The sequence below is a fragment of the Accipiter gentilis genome, chromosome 9 (assembly GCF_929443795.1).
Source record: "Accipiter gentilis chromosome 9, bAccGen1.1, whole genome shotgun sequence".
In the NCBI taxonomy this organism is placed as follows: domain Eukaryota; kingdom Metazoa; phylum Chordata; class Aves; order Accipitriformes; family Accipitridae; genus Astur; species Astur gentilis.
This window is the reverse complement of record NC_064888.1, coordinates 4144955-4162373: the sequence shown is the minus strand read 5'-3', so window position 1 is coordinate 4162373 and position 17419 is coordinate 4144955. Positions and strand designations below refer to the sequence as shown.

Here is a 17419-nt window from a genome sequence, read left to right as displayed (position 1 = left end):
TGTACAGGTGCCTCGCAACTTGCACAATGTTTTCCAAAAGAAATTAAGCGGCAATATTTTTTTTGACTGCCCGGTGATAGCTGCGTGTGGGTGTAGTTTGGATGCCTCCACCTTTCCTGCCAGGAAACAGTAACCTGGAAAGCATTCTGGAACACGAAATAGCAAAATCTCCTGTTGTCTTGCAGAGCCATTGCCTGGAAATGAGCTGCTCCAAGGGGCTCTGCCGGGATGCCCAGGATACCAGGGGCTGCTTGAGGAGGGAACTGAGCCGGAACCAAAAGCTTGGGAAAGAATAGCAATGCGGGGTGATTTAGTTCCTGCAGAGCAGGATCACATTTTGGTGGACTCCATGATGTCCCAGTCCTGGCTGGCGGGGGAGCTTCTGGGGCAGGCGAGCTGGCTCTGGGACACTGGCCGACTCCTCCTGAAGGTGTTGATGGAACGGCGCAGGGAGCCCAGCCGCTTCCAGAGCCTCAGCTGGGGCTCGCTGGCATCCGCCGGGTGATGGGGCATGCACTCGTGGGGCCCAAAGCGGGACTGGTCCAGCGCCGCTGGCTTGCAGAGGGTGACAAAGATGACAAAGGTCGCCAGGAGGAGGAAGATGCAGACGAGCGCGACGATGACGGGCAACGGCTCTGCCATCTTGGGGGATGCGGGACTGGGTGGGACCAGCTCGGTGGTTGAAACCAGAAGCCCAAGGAGAGGTGGGGTGGGAGAGGTCCTGTTGCCAGCGTCCTCTGTGCTCATCTTCCCTGCAGTGCACAACAGGACACAAATAAGCGACATGGGGTGATTACCACCTAGAAGCTGGACACCACCCAGACAGCCACCCTCTGTCCAACCTGATGGATTTTTGGCTCGCCTGGATGTCCAAAATCCTCCTGGCCGTGTTTTCTGTGACCCAGGGGGTTAGGAGCCTGTCTGCTTTGCCAGCAGGCAAAGCGCAAAGGTGGGATTTATACCTGCAAAGTACTCCCCTGAAGTGCAAAACCATCTGGCAAAGAAATCTAGCACAGGTGCTACTACATATACGTGGTACCATGGCCTCGGTGATGACACCTGTAGAGAACATGCATGCATGTTGCATGAAGCTTTTCTGGAAGCGATAAATAATTGTGTACTAGAGAAGGTCCAAAATCCTTCCCCCAAGCTGCCAGGGTTTGGTTCTTCTCTATTCCCCAGAAATCTGGGTTTGTCGAATTGACCGTCTTTTGGGGTTTTTTGATTGTTCCCTCTCCCCTAAAGAAAGGGGATAGTTGGTTGAACCTCTGCCCAGATAAGTCCCCATCGAGCTGCAGTATTGCACTAGCATTGCCTTTTCTTTTTTGCAGGGGTGAAGTGTAACGCCCTCGGTCTGCTCGTGCTGAAAATCCTCTTGTGTTAGGTGTTTTGCTGACCTGCTTTCAGGTTCAGACACGTCGCAGGTTTCTCAGCCAGTTCTGCAAACAGTGACGCAAACCAGCTTCCCAAAGCCTCCCCAGTAAGATCTCTGACCGAACGCTTGATGGCGACTGTCCTCTCCTTTCCCCGCTGGGCCAGATCCCCCCCAACTCACATCCCCAGCGCAGTTTGCACCCATCGTTTTGTTCCCATGCACCCATTCCCATCCCTGGACTGGCTGTGCCGGCAGCCAGCACCTTCCCAGCTCAGAGATGAGGGCTGGGAAAATATTGCCGTGCCAACCCTCTGCAATGCGACAGCTTGGCTTGGCCCTTCATGCTCTAGCCTGTATGCTGGAGGTAAAGTTTTATTACGCTGACTTTCCTACAGAGATGCGGGAGTTAGAAGAGTGATGGAGGGATGTTAGGCTGGTCCGTGGCCGGGCAGTCTCCTGGCAAGTACAGATTTGGATTGACCCAGTTTAAAATTAAGAGTTTAGGAGGGGACAGGCAGGGTCTCCGGGTCTGCCCTTGCAGCCACCATCTCGAAGCCACGCAGGTTTGCGTAGGCAGCAGCCAGACATTCACCGGTAAAGCATTCAAAAAAGGGGAGAGGAGACATCAGCGAAATGTCTTTAATCACTCATTGGAAACTCTGAAACGCCCCGGCGGAGATGAGCCTGGTGGAAAGCAAGATGCTGCATCAGAACAGATAAGCATCGCTCACCATCCAAATTACACAAGAGGAAAGAACCTTAAGCAAACACTATGAGAGCTGCAAGGCCGAGCGCTCAGAGGTTAAGGAGTCCTTGAATTCGGGTTGTCTGTGCCCTAGCCGTACCCTCTGTGTGCGGGTTCACACTTAGGTGGGTGAGCTCCCAGCTTTGGTTTGCCAGGACCCTGCCTCATCCCGGATCGCTCCTGCAGGATCTGTGCTCCTCCCCTTGCAGGCAATGAGCTGAGATACGGAGGGACTAAGGTCAGAGGTTTCCACTAGAGTTGGGTGCCAGGTTTGAGCCACTTTGGAGATGTGATTTATTTCTGGAATACTTTGCATCGCCTGGGCTTGAGCCTTCAAAGCTGCGATGCTGGCAGCCTCGGGGCAAGGACTGTATCGGCCTGGTCAGAGCTGGGAGGCTCTGGGGAGATGTGGCTGCTTCTATGGGCCAGAGCCAGCTCTGCGCTTAGAAAATGGGAAATGCAAAAATAAATGGGTTGGCATCTGAGAACGCCTTAGCTCGGGTGAATCCCCACGTGTATTGCAAGCAGGCTCAGGGGCCAAGGCTCTCTTCTGCTCCTCTAGAGTGCTGTTTCCACTTCCCTTCACCCCAAAAGCATTTCTTCATCTGGCAACCTCTCCTTGCCTGGTTCAGCCCTTTCCCCTCCAGCTTTGGAAGCAGAGCAGCCCCTGACAGCCTCAGCCATCCCAAAGACCTCCCTGTTCCGTGGGCAGGCTGCTCCTGTGCGCTGCCCGGGCATGAAAACCAGCAGGCAGGGCTGCTGCTTACCGCTCACACCACAGGCAGCCTGAATCAAGGTTACCACGGCTACCTTAATTCTGGCATTTACTGACCGCACGTGGTTTGGCTTGGTGACCTTTTATTGTTCATTAAGAGCGAGCCGGGAGGTATGGGCAATTTCTTTAGGTAGTTGTTTTGCTCCGTTGGTGGTGGCTGTAGGGTTTTTCTTTTTAAATCCAGCTGACAGTGTGCCTTAGAACCACGCTGGGAGGGATCACACTGATGTTTTCCCAGGCTTTTCCAGCCGTGCACTCTTCTCCCCTCGCTTCTCATCCATCCTCTCCTCACATCCAGCTCGGCTGGCAGAGCTGCAGATTCAGGGAAGGTCCAGGCTGCCCCTCACCTGATCTCTTAAGCCCTTCCAGAAACGGAGCAGCTAAAAACCTGGGAAATCTTTGTAGGGTACACGTAAGCAATGACTTTTCTTTAGGGCCAATAAGTTTCAACGTATTAACATACTCACAGGGGATTTCCTCCTCACCTCCTGCCTAACACAGAGTTACAGTGGTTTCAGCAGAATTTCAGCAAAAAGTCACCAAGATTGGAGTCCTATCAGCAGAAAGGTCAGGGTGTGATAAGAGCGGCACTCCCCGTGCCCTGGCCGCAGAACGCGTGGGGACGAGGTCTTCCATCCCACGGGGTGGGAGCTCGATGCCTTTCCCAAAGCACGGTAACGGACTGGTCACCCGCAGCATTTTGTAGCCACTGGCCAAGCTGCTGCCTGCATCCCTGTTTGTAGCATCGCCCCTTCCCAGCATCACCCCAAGCCCCACATTATTAACCCAGGTGGATTAATAAGAGGCTTGCCCAGCCTGGCAAACCCCCCCCCCCGCCAAAAAGGTCATCCTTGCCTGATCAGCTCTAACAGGAGACATCCCCACGAGTGCTCAGAACCCAGCACGGGGCACGAGGCAGATGAGGATCGGAGAGAAAGAAGAGAAACTGCAAAAAGCAAAATGCTCCCAGGGAAGGTGGAGAGGAAGGAGAAATGATTCTTGTGCGCAAGCAGCAGAGAGTGTTATTCTGCCCAGCGCCGGGCGCTGCCTGCCTGGCCTGGCCCAGCTGCTTAATTTGGCAGGAGTTTTTCCATATGCTCTCCCTCGCTTTTCTCAAACTCCTGCAAAGAAAAGGCTGTTTTCAGGCACTACTGTGCCTGTAATACAGCTCAGATGAAAAGCAGCTCTCTTTCCCCTCCCCGTCTCGCTTAGCGACGCTTTTCTGGAGCTCCCCAGCTTTTCCCAATGCACTAAATCTTTCTCCTTGCTTGCAGGAGGAGGTAATGCGGGAGGGGATCAAACACGCAGCTTAACAACCCGGATAGTTGGGTAGCGAAAGCAAAGGGCTGTAAGCGATACCGTACCCCATCGCTGTCGCTGTTAAGCGGCAGCGCTGCGTCTGCAAGACTTTCCCCCTCTCCCATCACCGGGACAGACAAAGCAACGCAACGGGGGAAGGCAGGAGGGATGCCTGACTTCAAACCCACCCCAAATTTCACATGTCCCTTCCCCACCCCGTTCGCAGCCCTTTCCCCAGCAGCACGTCCCTGGCCTGCCTCGCTCGCCCCTCGGGATTAGCCCGAATGGCCTTTTGTGAGTTTGCCATGGGGATTTGGGCTCCCTACCTCTCACCGACCAGCCGAGCTCGGGTTTTGCCTCCCGCACGCCTGCCTCGCCGCCTCTCCCACCGCACTCTGCGGGCTGCCAGCCCCCTCGTCCCTTTTGGAGGGCAAGGGAGGGTGGGAGAAAGGGGGCAAGCCGGGCTGAGGACAGCCCGAGCATGCAAAACCAAAGGGGCCCCCGAGCCCCTTCCCGGGATTTGCCACCGTGGCCGTGTCCCGGAGCTGTTCCCCGTTGGGACGAGGGGTCGAGCCCCCAGGACTGTGTTTTCCCAGGCTTTGCCCCTGTGGGAAAACTGAATGGTACAGTCGTGGGCTGAGCCCCCCGCACCAGGGAGGGGGCAGCGGGTTACCCTCCGTACGCCTGCTCCCCCTTTGCCCAGCAACTCTGCGCCAAGCCGCTTGCTTTTTTTCCCCATCCTTTTATTCCCTTCCTCCTTTTCTGACCCCTTTGCTGTAGCTGGGGGTGTTTGAAAGGTGGCCTGCAAAAAAGCTGGCTCTGCCTGCAGTCCGCTCTTTCTGTAGCAAGGGGATAAAGCAGGCTGGAGGCACCCAGCCTTGCACCTGCAACAGAAAGAGCTTTTCTCCCATCGCTTGCACTCAAGTTAAATTGTTTTGCCAGGTTTGGGACGGTCTGTCAAAAAGTACCGCGTCTCCTCTGGGACCTCAGTTAGTCAAAGCAGTGGCAGCGGAGCTTTTTCCAGGCTGCAGGCTGGCAGGAGCAGCTGTTGGTTTAATGCAAACTACTTTTTTTTTTTTTTTTTTTTTTTTTTAAATAAAACCCAAATACCTGGGCTGACCCATTTCACCTGGTTTATGTGCCAGAGCTGCCTGCAGCAAATGCTTGGGGCGAGCTGGGAAAAAGATGGCTAAGGGGGTGTTTGCAAGGTGCAGTTTGCTCATCACTTTGAAAACCTTTCTGTTTGCTCACCTTGAAATGCATTTTCCCGGGCACAGCAGGGCAGGGGACGGCACAAAAAGCTGCAAAGATTTGTCTCCCGTCCCTTAGGCTTCCTTCCCACAGCTGCTGCCCCAGCACCGTGTTTCGGCTGATGCCATAGCTCTTCCCAGGATGGAGCCGGTGCCATGCCAAGGCAGCCCGTCTGCCTGGGCATCGCTCGCCTGCTGGTGCGGTGCCCATCCATCATGGAGAGGAGACAGCCCAGCTCCTGCCCAGAAATGGCCTCGGGGAGCTGCGAGGGTGGAAGAGCCGGTGTGGGAGGGAGAGCTTTCTGCTGTGAAAGGAAGGCGCTGGGTCCGTGGTGAAACACGGAGCAAGGCACAGGGTTGTGTCTGGCCGTAAGCGAGATGTGAACTGGTCTGGGACGGAGGCAAACAGCGTGCGTGGCACAGATAGTTCGCAAGTGCAGGGGTCAGCATTTTTTAAGGTTTCTGGTGATGCAGGCTGATTTGGTGGAAGGGAACAAGAGCAGTTCAAGGCAGCTCAAAACTATTTCAGAAGAGCTTCCCTGACTCCTTCAAGCGTTTTGTGGGGCTGTGGGTGAAAGCCAGCCCAGGGCTTTAAAGCCGAGCCCCTATAAATGGCCTCGCTGTTCCCGCTGCACGTGCATCCTTTGCAGCGACCCCTCCTCTTTTCAGTGCACAGCTGGGCGCAAACCCCCACCTGCCTGGAAAAAGGAAACTGCTGGGGAATATTTGTAGGGAGAAGATGCGGCAGAAGATGCCATGCCAGGGGGAAGGAGGCGGAGAATAAAGGCTAAGGCATTCTCCACGTTCTCACCCTGGTAATTCGCAAGCAGCCACCGCTGCGGTCGTGGTTTGGACGCTTTGTGGGAAGTGATTTCTGCAGAGGGGAGATGCGGTGGCTCAGGACCAGCTGGGGAGGAATCCCTGGCTCTGCTGTCGCTCGCCAGGTCCCGCTTCCCAGCTGCCGGGGCCGGTGGGCTGCTGGCTGGGGTTTGTGGGGAAAGTACTGCAGTATTGTTCAGCGACACCAGAGGGGACCCGTGACTTGGGTTTCCCGGTGTGGACGGCTTATTTGATACGTGCATGGACTGTGCAGTGCATCACAGCTAAGTGCATCACAGCTCCCACCCACCGCTCGGGGTCTTGCGAGGCTTCAGACCAGCGTCGAGACCACCAGCGTGCTCTGGGCTGGTCGCGTTCGCGTTTCTTTTGGTAATTTTTACATATGCGGCTGCTTGGGTGACTTGCCCTGATGCCGTGGCTGCGTGCCCACCGGGCACGGGAGCAGCTCTCCCTGCCCAGCTCAAGCCAGCTCTGCGGGCAGGGAGGCTCCATCCCCGGCGGCATCTCCAGCGGGGCAAACATCGACGTGCAGGGCAGGAGCGATGGAGGCACCTCCACCAGCACACTGACCCGTGGGTTTCATGGCATGGTCCTCAGGCTCAGCTCTCATCCTAAGCCCATCCAACAGCTAACCTGGCAGCCGAGGGCCCCCGAAACCCCCTGTCCCTGCTGTCCAGTGACGAGGGGAGGGTAACTTATTTTGCTTTGCGGTCTGTAAGCTCCCTGGCTCAGGTGGAGGAGCGGGATGTCCAGCCTCAGGAGAGTGGGAGGATTTGTCACCGTCTGGAAATCTCTGCCCTTCAACTTCACTGCTTTTCTTTTCTCATGAAGGTGAAAGCCACAGATGCAGACGAAGGTGTTAACGGGAGAGTGTGGTACAGGATTGTCAAGGGTAAGTCCAGGTGCCCCTTTATGCGTTTTGCACCAGGCTCTGGCCAGCCACACGCACAGCCTCGGGCGGTTGCGCTTTCCATCCTTTTGCACTTTGCAGCCCACAGAAGCGTTTCCCCCACCCCTGAGCACAGCATTAGGGTTAATTGCTGGTGGATGATTTGTCATGGAGGGATGCCGAGATGCCGTAGCTTCTGGCTTGACCAAGGCCAAACCCTGATGTAGCTGGAGGCGATGGGGCTTGGGTTTTGCTCAATATTCTTCCTCCAAGATAGGTCCCCGGGGAGGGCTCGGCGTGTCACTAGGACGGATGCAGAGGCAGTGGGCAGCATCCATCCCGCTTTTCCCTCCTGCCAGGAAACGAGCACAACAACTTCCGCATCAATCCCAGCACCGGGCTGGTGATGCGAGGCGTGCGGCACCTCGACAGGGAGCAAAACTCCTCTCACGTCCTGGAGGTGGAGGCCTACAACACGGAGCAGGGACCCATGAGGAGCTCCGTGCGGGTAAGGACCTCGGGGCTTCCAAGGGCTGAGCAGCATGCCTGGGAGGTGGAGGAGTTCAGGCAAAATATTCGGGATGCTTCGTCAGGGAGCAGTCATTTCCAGCCCTTGCAGGCGTGCAGGAAGTTTGAGAGATCTGGCATGGAAATGCTGATGAAAAGTCTCCCGGGGCCGCCCGTGGGTGGAGAAGAGGTTGTTGGGGGGTTTTTTGTTGATTTTTTTCTTTTTTTCCTGTGACATTTCGGTGCGAGGAGGCTGCTAAGTGGTGCGGCAGTCACTGTCAGAGGGAGTCCCGCTCGGCCGGTGAGATGTGGTTCAGCCTCCGGGAGCCTGTTAGAAACTATGTCTCCTGGCCAGGCATCTATGTAAATAAGCCAGGACCCAGTGGCAATAATCTTGAGCAGTGACACACCAGTTTCCCACAGTTCCCACGAACCCAGCCCTCTGCTCGCATCTATTTTTAGACCCACTGGTGGGGTGGGCTCTGGCTGAGCGTGACATGCCCGCAGCACCAGCAGCAAGCAGAAAACCAGGAGGAGAAAGGATGCTCCCTGGGGAAACGGCAGCTCAACCCGCTGAACTTTGAGCAAAATTTCCCACCGAGTCATCAGTGTTGCTATGTTGCGGGGTCTGTAACTGCAAAGTTTTGAGCAGGGGATCCCAAAGCACAGAGAAATTAATACACAGACTGTACCTCCCTCTGGCCAGGGAAGGACTGAGTCACTCTGACCACGGGGCTTGTCTAAATCTACGATGTTAAACTCTGCATGTTCGCTCTCCATCACGTGGTGTTTGTAGTAGAGATAACGTTTCTCCTGTGCAGCAGATGAGTGCCGTGAAGGATATATTTCCCCTCACAAGTGTAAGCAGCTGGCAAGGGTTCACAAGCCTGTCCGGCTCACCTGTGGTTTCTCGGGTGGGTTTTGCAGGTGATCGTCTATGTGGAAGACGTCAACGATGAGGTGCCCGTGTTCACCCAACGGCAGTACAACCGCCTGGGGCTGCGGGAGACGGCAGGGATAGGGACTTCGGTGGCGGTGGTCCGGGCCACCGACCGAGACACAGGTAGGAAGGTGAGGGTGAGAAACACCCAGCTTCTGGGGGGAAGTGGCAAAATCAGCCATTGCACGGACCCTGGCTCGGCTGGGTTGAAATCCCCACGCGGGATGGGCTCTGCTCCGAGGTCGGGGTCGGTGTCGGCATCGGTGGTGCCTGCCTCTTCGGGATGCTCCGTCCAACCGGCGCCGTGGTTCCTGCTCCTGCCCCAGGGAACGGCGGTCTGGTGAACTACAAAATCCTGTCGGGCGCCGAAGGGAAGTTTGAGATCGATGAGAGCACAGGCCTCATCACGACGATCGAGTACCTGGACTACGAGACCAAAACCAGCTACCTGATGAACGTCTCTGCCACGGACCAGGCACCCCCCAACAACCAGGGCTTCTGCAGCGTGTACGTCAGCCTGCTGAATGAGCTGGACGAGGCCGTGCAGTTCTCCAACAGCAGCTACGAGGCCGTGATCATGGAGAACATCCCCCTGGGCTCTGAGGTGCTCCGGGTCCAGGCCCGCTCCATCGACAACCTCAACCAGATCACCTACAAGTTTGACCCCAACACCAACGCACAGGCGCTCTCCCTCTTCAAGATCAACGGGATCACTGTAAGTAGCCACAGCGTGGTCTCTCCTGGTTTGCTTGGCCACCAACAACAACGAGGCTGTTGTTCGTCCTTGGCAGGGTGTGATCACGGTCAAAGGCCAGGTGGATCGAGAGAAAGGGGATTTCTACACCTTGACGGTGGTGGCCGATGATGGAGGACCAAAGATTGACTCTACAGTGGTGAGTAGCTTCTACCCACTTCCCCACCAACCTCTGTGCTGGCAGAGCTGACCTCAGGTCACCTCCCTCTTCCTCTGGCATGGGATGGCGTGTCCTAATTGTCCTCTCTGCTCTGGCCACCGGGGTCTGGAAACCCTGATTTGGGGGAAACCCTGCATTTGCATAAGCACGGACCGGTGCCTTTTAGCTTCTGCGTGTCATAGGGTGGGATTTCTGAGAACGAAATTAAAAAAAAAACAAACCACCCCAAACTGTAGAGTTTGCAGGTCGCTTACCAAGCTAAAACAGTTTTGAGGGAGATAAATTTGGGGGCCTTGAAATACTTCACAGTGGTTTATGTTTAAGAGGGTTATATTTGGCAGTTTCAAAGGCAGCCGAGCAGGAGGGTGATTTGCATTTCTCCGCTGGGGCAGAAGGCACGGCGGGTGCAGGGTGAGCCTGGTCCCCATGCTGTGGACAGGGGCAGCTCAGCTGGCACAACTCAAATTCTGCTGGTTTGGCCCAGCTGGAGCAGCAGGGACCCGAGGGGGCGCAGGGGGTGAAACCGGAGGCTGGCCTGCAGGGATGGGCAGCACCCTGCGTTTCGAGCGCTCTCGTGTCTTGGCGCATCTGTTGCCTCTAAAAAGGATGCTGGATGGCAAAGGCAGCGAGGCTGCAAGCGCTGCCTGTCCCCACCCACGGGTGCTGGTGGCTGTGCGCTCCGCACGCTGCCGTGCTCTTTTCTGAGCCTCTCCCAGAGCGAGGGGCAAATCCGCCAAGCTTATCTACAAAAACCGAAGGGATACACCAACAGACGAGCCTCCAAATCACCACAGGGGGGTACCCGCAGCCCCTGACACTGCTCCGCTGGGACGCAGGGCTAGCCCACTGCCCATTGCATCTGCCCACACCTCCTCATCCCCCACTAACACTTGGTTCTTTGTTTTCTCTGTTTCCCCTCTGCTTTCCTCCAACAGAAGGTAAGCGTGTCCATCATGCTGGCATCACCTTGGGGGCCAGGATTCATCCCAAACTCTGCATTGAGCTACAGGGAGGGACCAGGGCAGAGGTCTCCAGCCCCATCCCACCAGCACCACCAGCCTCTGTGACACCCCCCCCCGGGACATGGTGCGACGCCCGTGAGCCACCCTGCTGCTGGCGAGCAGAAATCCCAACGCCCTGATCTGGCACTTGGGACAGCAGCTGCCGGATCCATCGCAGCAGCTGAATGGGCTCTCCCCGCTCCTGGCTCCCTGTTTTTAATTCAGCAGCAACAATAACCGAATCATCCCGAGGCACACAGCTCGCTCCCCGGCTTCCTCCGGGATGTTGTCGCATTCAGCCTGGCCGCACCTGGGGGTTCAGGGCACCCATAAATAGAGCCCCGGGAACAGAAAGTCTCTTCCTCTCTCATTTCTGTGTCACATTGCAGCTCTTTGATTACAAACGCAATGACAGCATTTCCTCTGGCTAATTGTGGCCGAAGTAGCCCGGTCCCCGGTCACCTGCGGTGGAGTGCCCCTCTGAGCATCTCCTGCCCGGTCTCCCACTCACCCGTGTGCCTTTTCCCAGGAGGGAGCTCATGTCTTCTCTATGCCCACCTTGCCCTGGTTTAGTTAAATACACACAGCGCTCTCTTCTTTGTGCCCGTTTAACTTTAAGGCAAACCCTGCCCAACCTCTGGTGCTGTGAGCAGAGATGAAATGGCTGCTCGTGAAAAGCTTAGCAGGAAAGGGTCAGCCTGCAGCAGCGTGAGTTGCTCCATCCCCAGCTATTTAGAGGATAAAAACCCATAGGGTGCTCCATAGAAAAATCCACCAGCTGAGAGCTGTAGCACCCTGGCACTCTCTCTCCAGCCTCTAAGCACCCCTCTTCATCATCCTCTGCAGACAGGGATGTAGCTTCAGTTCCTGGGCTCAATTACCTGCACCCATTCCCACATGGCATGGACAACGCTCACGCTTTTGGCACCTCGGAAGGGTGCAGCGGGTCAAGAGTTTGCGGGGGATTTCAGCGCGGCTGTTGATGCCGGGTGGGCAGGGAGCCGGCTCCTGCCTGAGTCCCGTGCCATGCCCACAGGTGACCATCACGGTCCTGGACGAGAACGACAACAGCCCCCAGTTTGACATCACCTCCGACTCGTCCGTGAGCGTGGCAGAGGACAGCGCCGTCGGCAAGCGGGTGGCTGTGGTCCTGGCCCGCGACCCCGACGCTGGCAAAAACGGGCAGGTAGGGAAGTCGGCGCAGCAGGTTCGGGGCTGCCCGTAAGGCTGTGGTAGCGTTTCACTGACGCAGAAATGCCTCCATCAGCATCTTCCCAACCCCTTCCCCTGCTCTGCATCCCTGCGAAAGCAAAGGCTGGTCGTTGACGCCGACGGTGCTGGGGATGTTTGTGCAGCGGGTACCAGCGCTTCCCCTGCAAGAGAGGAAAACGCTCGTCCTTGGGCTGTCTGGGGCAAAGAGCTCTGCGGGACACGTGTCAAAAGGAGCCCGGCAATCTGAAAACCAGCTGTGGCCTCTCCCACCACGGGGAACGGCAGCGAAGCCCTTGGCAGGCTGAGCAGGAAACTCTCTGCCGCTTGCTCTTTTCTTTACCACGCAGAGAGGCGTTAATGAGGTCCCGTCTGCTCTCGCTGCAGTTTCTGTCTGAGATGTCACAGGCAGGGCTGGAAATTAGGGGGACTCTGCTCTGACACCCTCAGAGTCAGGTCTGGGATTTTGGGGTCCTTTAGGGAGACACTGTCTTCTTTGGTGTCTGAAAGGGACCTGCCACATGCTCCATGCCACCCTTAATACCAAAACGTTGCTAGCACCGTAGGAGGGCTGTGGGTGAGACCGGGGTTGACCCACGGTTGGGGTGGCTGCAATTAGCCAGGACAGCTGTGGAGCTCAACATCTGTGGACCTTTTAAAACGCTCAGAGCCTTCCTGAGACAATGCTGGGTTTATAATTGTAGGGTCTCCTCTCTCTCCTTCCTCCTCACAGCATCCTATTGCCTGCCCTTTTTTTTTATTTCCCGGTGACATTTCCAGGTGACTTTCTCGCTGACATCGGGCAACATTGGCCGGGCTTTTGAGATCCGTACCACCAACAGCACCTATGGCGAGGTGTTCGTGGCACGGCCGCTGGACCGGGAGCTGCTGGATCACTACACCTTACGGGTAAGCACCAAACCGCCCCGCTTACCTCCTCGGGCTTCTTCTGGTTTGAGCATCGAGGCTATTTTCCTGGGGCTGTGAGCTTAAAAAGAGCCTTTGTTTGAAAATCCACCCCCAACTGCAGATCCAAGCCTCGGATGGCGGCGTGCCTCCCCGGAGGAAGGAGCACACTCTGCGAGTGAACGTCCTCGACGTCAATGACAACCCCCCCATCATCGACAGCCCCTTCGGCTACAACGTGAGCGTGAGCGAGGTAAGCGCGCGGCCCCGCTCCTCCTCTTCCATCCTCCCAAGGTGAGGTCTTGCCACAAGGCAGGTGGGGACAACTCCGTTGGCGGCCCCTTGCAAACCTCACCTTGGGTCATTCAAGGGTTGCTGGCCCCTTGCAAGCCCTCACCTGTGATGGCCTCCTCGTTTTGGGCTAGGAGAGAGCTCTGCGGGCAACTTAAGCCCGTGAGGCTGCAGGGACCAGGAGGAAGGAGAAGTGGCTACACGCCCATGGAAATGCCACCGAAATGACACAAGAGGCGGCAGGGTGCAGAATAGGAATTGCTTTCAGGAAGCAGCTCGGCAAGAGCTAGATAATTAAGCAATAAAACACAATCAGGCGTGAGAAAAGTCAACTTATTTCCTGACAGTTTAATTCCTGGACCGGGGGGGTTCTCAATTTGATGATGAAAAATGAAATACGAGTAATAGCCAGTGACACTTAGCTGTGAGGAAGTGGTGCTCATGATTAATAGCTTTGCATTAAAGTTATTGCCCTGTTAGGATTTTCTTATCTATTTAATACATGTTCAGAGCTGGTTGAAGAACAGAATTTCTGTTTTGATTTCCCCCGTAATGGGACTATCCAAAAATAATTAGCCGAGCTCTGAGTCCATTACACAGCCTTCACCTTTGCGCACACACTGGTTTTTACACTCTCCCAGGCTCTGCCAGCCTAGATAGGACCTAATGCGCAGCTTTCTGCGGCAGGAAATCAAAATCCTTCATTGCAACAAATGGGAGATGTTGTAACATATGGAAAAAGAGGTGCAATTCCAGCGTGCAGCGGCAGCTGGCTTTGGTGACTTAACAGCAAATGTCGCCTGTTAGTTTTATTCCGTTTCTTTTCAAAAGCTAATGTAGAAAATACATTTAACTTCAGAGTTTCAAACCAAAAGAGATCTGAGCACTCAAGGAAAGGGCAGAGCCTCCCATCGCTCAGCCTGTGGCTGATTATCAGCTGAGCTATCCGTTGCAGGGCGAGTAGCCTTGGTTAATATTTTTGCACAAAGATGCATTTATTACTAAAACATCATTCGCAATAAGCACTGCAAAAAGAGCATCCAGGAGCTGATGAGGGAGTGCAGCCTTCTGCTCAGCTGCTGGGTGTCAGGGCAGCGAGTTTGGAGCCTCAAGCACCGCAATGCCTGGAAAAACCCCTCTCTATATTAGAATTATGTTACTAATTATATATTTTATATATTATGAGGCGCATGCAATTTATGTCGTGTATCTCTGCTGCTCACCCCGCCGTCTCCCCCTGCAGAACGTCGGGGGTGGCACGGCGGTGGTCCAGGTACGTGCCACCGACCGGGACGCCGGCCTCAACAGCGTCCTCTCCTACTACATCACCCGCGGGAACGAGGACCTGACCTTCCGCATGGATCGCGTCACCGGCGAGATCGCCACGCGTCCCTCCCCGCCGGACCGCGAGCGGCAGAGCTTCTACAGCCTGGTGGTCACCGTCGAGGACGAGGGCAACCCCTCCTTGTCGGTGAGCCACCAAAATGTGCTTTTTGAGGGGGGGAATGGAGCCGGGCAGCACTGCGGGAACGAGCTTAGCATTGAGACGTCGAGCATGAAGGCGGGGAACAGGCACAGGGCACGATGTTTCAGTGACCAGGCCATTTGGGTTATGACTCGGGGTCCAATCCTGCTGAGTACAGGTTTGAGCCAGAGCCTCCTTCGGCGCCTGGACCTGCGGGACCCTCTCTTGCAGTCGTTTGGGGAGGTGCCGTCTCCCGTCTGTAAATGCCAAAAATGTCAAGAGCATCCCAACGGGCAAGTGTGCTGGCGGCTGCAGGAGTTGTCCTGCTCATACTCCGAGTCTGAAAGGTCCTGGGCTGTTGCTCACCCATCTCAAGGCAGGGGGTGGCTGGAGCAGCAGCTGAACCATGGTTCACCGTGGACCGATGTGTGTCTGCTCTGGTGCTTGCAAATGAGAAGAGCTCCGGTAATTACCGCTATAGCCGTTGCCGTCCCCACCTTGCGAGATTTGGGCAGTTCTTTGGTCGCGTTGCTGCCGTTTGGAGTACCCTGCCTGCAATAACTGGGGTCTGGGCATGAGTTTGGGGGCTGATATGAGACCCCGTCCATCATCCTTTGGTCTGGGAAGGTGGCCACCTTGCTTTTTAGCTACCAGTGTGCCAGAGTGCCTGTCTTCTCTCCCTCGCACCTTCCCCACTCCACGAATTTCAACTCTCGTTATTCGTGCCTTTAAGGAGGACTCTGGTGTGGGAGCGTCAAAGGAGAAAATAACGTTTGGGGCATTTTCCAGCCCCGAGTCCTTCCTAACCCCACGGCTCTGCAGGGCTGAGCGAGTGCCTGTGTCCACAAAGCAAGCCCAAATTGTGACAGGGGGAGGCGTGACACCCTTGGCGACACAGTGCCATCCTTCCTCTCCCCCACCTCCACCTGCTATCTCTTGCCATCTCTCTGATCTCCCAGCAGAGCTCTCGCTGCAAAGCCCTGCTCTACATTTTGAGGAAACAGGTTGCAACCAGCGGCGCAAACTGCGGCTTGCAACTCTCGCTTCAGGCTTTGCACCTCAACTCCTCCCTGCTAGGTAGTTCACATGCTTGCTTCTGCAACACCATCTTTTTCTTAAACCCTGCAACTGCTGGCGGCTTAAATCTAGGTAAGACTCTTCCTCCAGAATGAGAGAAGGCAGCTTTGTGTAACTGCAGCACTCGATAGCACCAGCTCCTCCTTGTCCCCGTTGCCCGGGCGCCCTGGGAGCATCGCTGATGCTGCCCTGGCGAGGAATGCCATGTGCCGAGCCGGCAAATCCCATTGCCATGGCAATGCCCTCTTGCCTTCCCAGTGCCGGCGAGGACAAGTGACACAGCTTATCGCTTCACGCTGCCAAAGCGGTGTCCCAGCAGCCTCGCTTGTCCTCGGGGTTTCTGCTGCGTGACCACCACGTCACCGGCGCAAGTTATGCCAGCAGCGACGATCAAAATCCCGCCACGCTGAAGCGAAACAAAGCATCCAGTGACCTGATAACTGAGCGGAGAGAAGAGGTTTGGCCCTTTTCGGAGCTCGAGGATGCTTAGGTCTTGCAAAAGGCTGCCCTGCGTGTCGCTTGCCGACTGCTGGCCTCATGCCTGGGTGATGTCTGTTGGGAGTTTGTCACCCACCAGAAACTTTGGTTTCACAAGTAAGTCTAGGCTGATGCAATGATACACAAAAGGGATTTTTTGTTTGTAACTCGTACATCCCCTCGTGTGCTTCAAGATTTGGTTTTCTGAGTATGGGAGAGGCAGAGGAGGCATTGCTGGGAGAGGACTCGAAGTCCCACAGTGATCCGTGATACCCAGGACAGCAAGGGTGCATGGAATACCGGCCGTACTCTTGGGAGCTGAAAACGCAGGGGCAAAATGGTAAAGTCAAAATGATGCCAAAAGGAAAACATTTGCCCCAGAAAGCATTGCAGGAAAGAAAACCTTCACAAGCTGGCGAGCTGCAACTGGAAGCTCTAGGTGTCCTTGCGTGGGAATTGCAGGAGTCCCCCGGGGTCTGTCTGACCCTGGTGCAAGCCTACAGCTGCACCTCCCCAAGGGCTGGCCCTGCTCCGGAGTCTTTGGGACGCTTCCCGCAGCAGAAGGAAGAATGTCTGCCCAAGGAAGCTGCAGCACCCACGTGCACCGGAGCAAGGCTCCTCCTGGCACCGGCAGACCCGGGCACCAGCAGCTGCAGCAAGGCAGGATGGATCGGCAAAGCCGCTCCTCGCTGCCAAGATGCCTATCTCGCAGCTGCTCCCAGCCAGGACAGCTTCAGCCTCTGCAGTTTCTCTTCCCATCCACCTACTCCAAAACAAGAGTTCAGGTGAAGCACCGCGGCAGCTCCTCACGAACGAAGCCCCGAGTGCTGATGCAGCGGAAAACAGCCGGCAGCGGGGAGCCAGCTCGATGCGTGTTCCCACGCCGGGCACTCGCAAGAGCTGGTGGAACCCGGCAAGGTCCGTGAGGGCATAAGCATCTTGCTTGGTCACCTTCACCATAAGCATCCTGCCCGAAGGTGCGGCGCTGTGCTGTCTTCTCCACCGGTGCGGGGGGGGGGCAAGGAGGGGTGCCAGCACCCAGCGTGCCAGGGCTCCTGCTCCAGCATGTGTAAAACGCTGGGTAGCCATCCCCTCTTTCCCCTAAAAGTCTTTAGTTTTCCTTCTGGTGAGCTTTCCAGGTGGGAAACAGTCCCCGATGCCACGCGGTGCCCCGACGTGCCGCACCAGTGCCTCTGGCAGAGAACGTGGCTGCTCAGCTCACCTCTGCCACCCACCGCACCTGCCTGCGGCACAGGGCAGCCCAAAAAAAAACCAGGATTCCTGCAGCACAGAGAGAAACCTGTTTCCAACAAAGCTTTATTCCGTCGTCAAACAGCGCGTTTGTTAGCAAACGGAGAGACTCAGAGAGGGTTTCAAAGCGGTTAGGACCTGCAGGCTGGCAAATCCCCTGCGTGCCTTTCCAGCTGCAGCTGCTGGGATGGGGAGAGGGAAGCGCTGG

The 17419-nt window shown here is 56.0% G+C and overlaps 2 protein-coding genes across 2 annotated transcripts in view; one reads left to right on the top strand and one right to left on the bottom strand.

The window, feature by feature from the left end:
- CDH23 (cadherin related 23) overlaps positions 1-17419 on the top strand; it is a 212794-nt gene that overhangs the window by 162827 nt on the left and 32548 nt on the right. The window contains exons 28-37 of the mRNA XM_049810212.1: positions 7116-7176; positions 7533-7681; positions 8608-8743; positions 8947-9335; positions 9412-9513; positions 10470-10472; positions 11572-11721; positions 12525-12653; positions 12775-12903; positions 14185-14412. Coding sequence (XP_049666169.1) covers positions 7116-7176; positions 7533-7681; positions 8608-8743; positions 8947-9335; positions 9412-9513; positions 10470-10472; positions 11572-11721; positions 12525-12653; positions 12775-12903; positions 14185-14412 — 1476 coding nt within the window. The remainder of the gene's footprint in view (positions 1-7115; positions 7177-7532; positions 7682-8607; positions 8744-8946; positions 9336-9411; positions 9514-10469; positions 10473-11571; positions 11722-12524; positions 12654-12774; positions 12904-14184; positions 14413-17419) is intronic.
- On the bottom strand, positions 250-13100 carry C9H10orf105 (chromosome 9 C10orf105 homolog). Its single transcript, XM_049810215.1, has 2 exons — positions 13048-13100; positions 250-752 (listed from the first exon to the last, which is right to left on the bottom strand). Exon 2 carries the CDS (start codon positions 745-747, stop codon positions 331-333), a length of 417 nt encoding a protein of 138 aa, XP_049666172.1. The 5' UTR covers positions 748-752; positions 13048-13100; the 3' UTR covers positions 250-330.

Coding starts and splice junctions, on each gene's coding strand:
- C9H10orf105 (XM_049810215.1), bottom strand. CDS start 747: ATGAGCACAGAGGACGCTGGCAACAGGACCTCTCCCACCCCACCTCTC.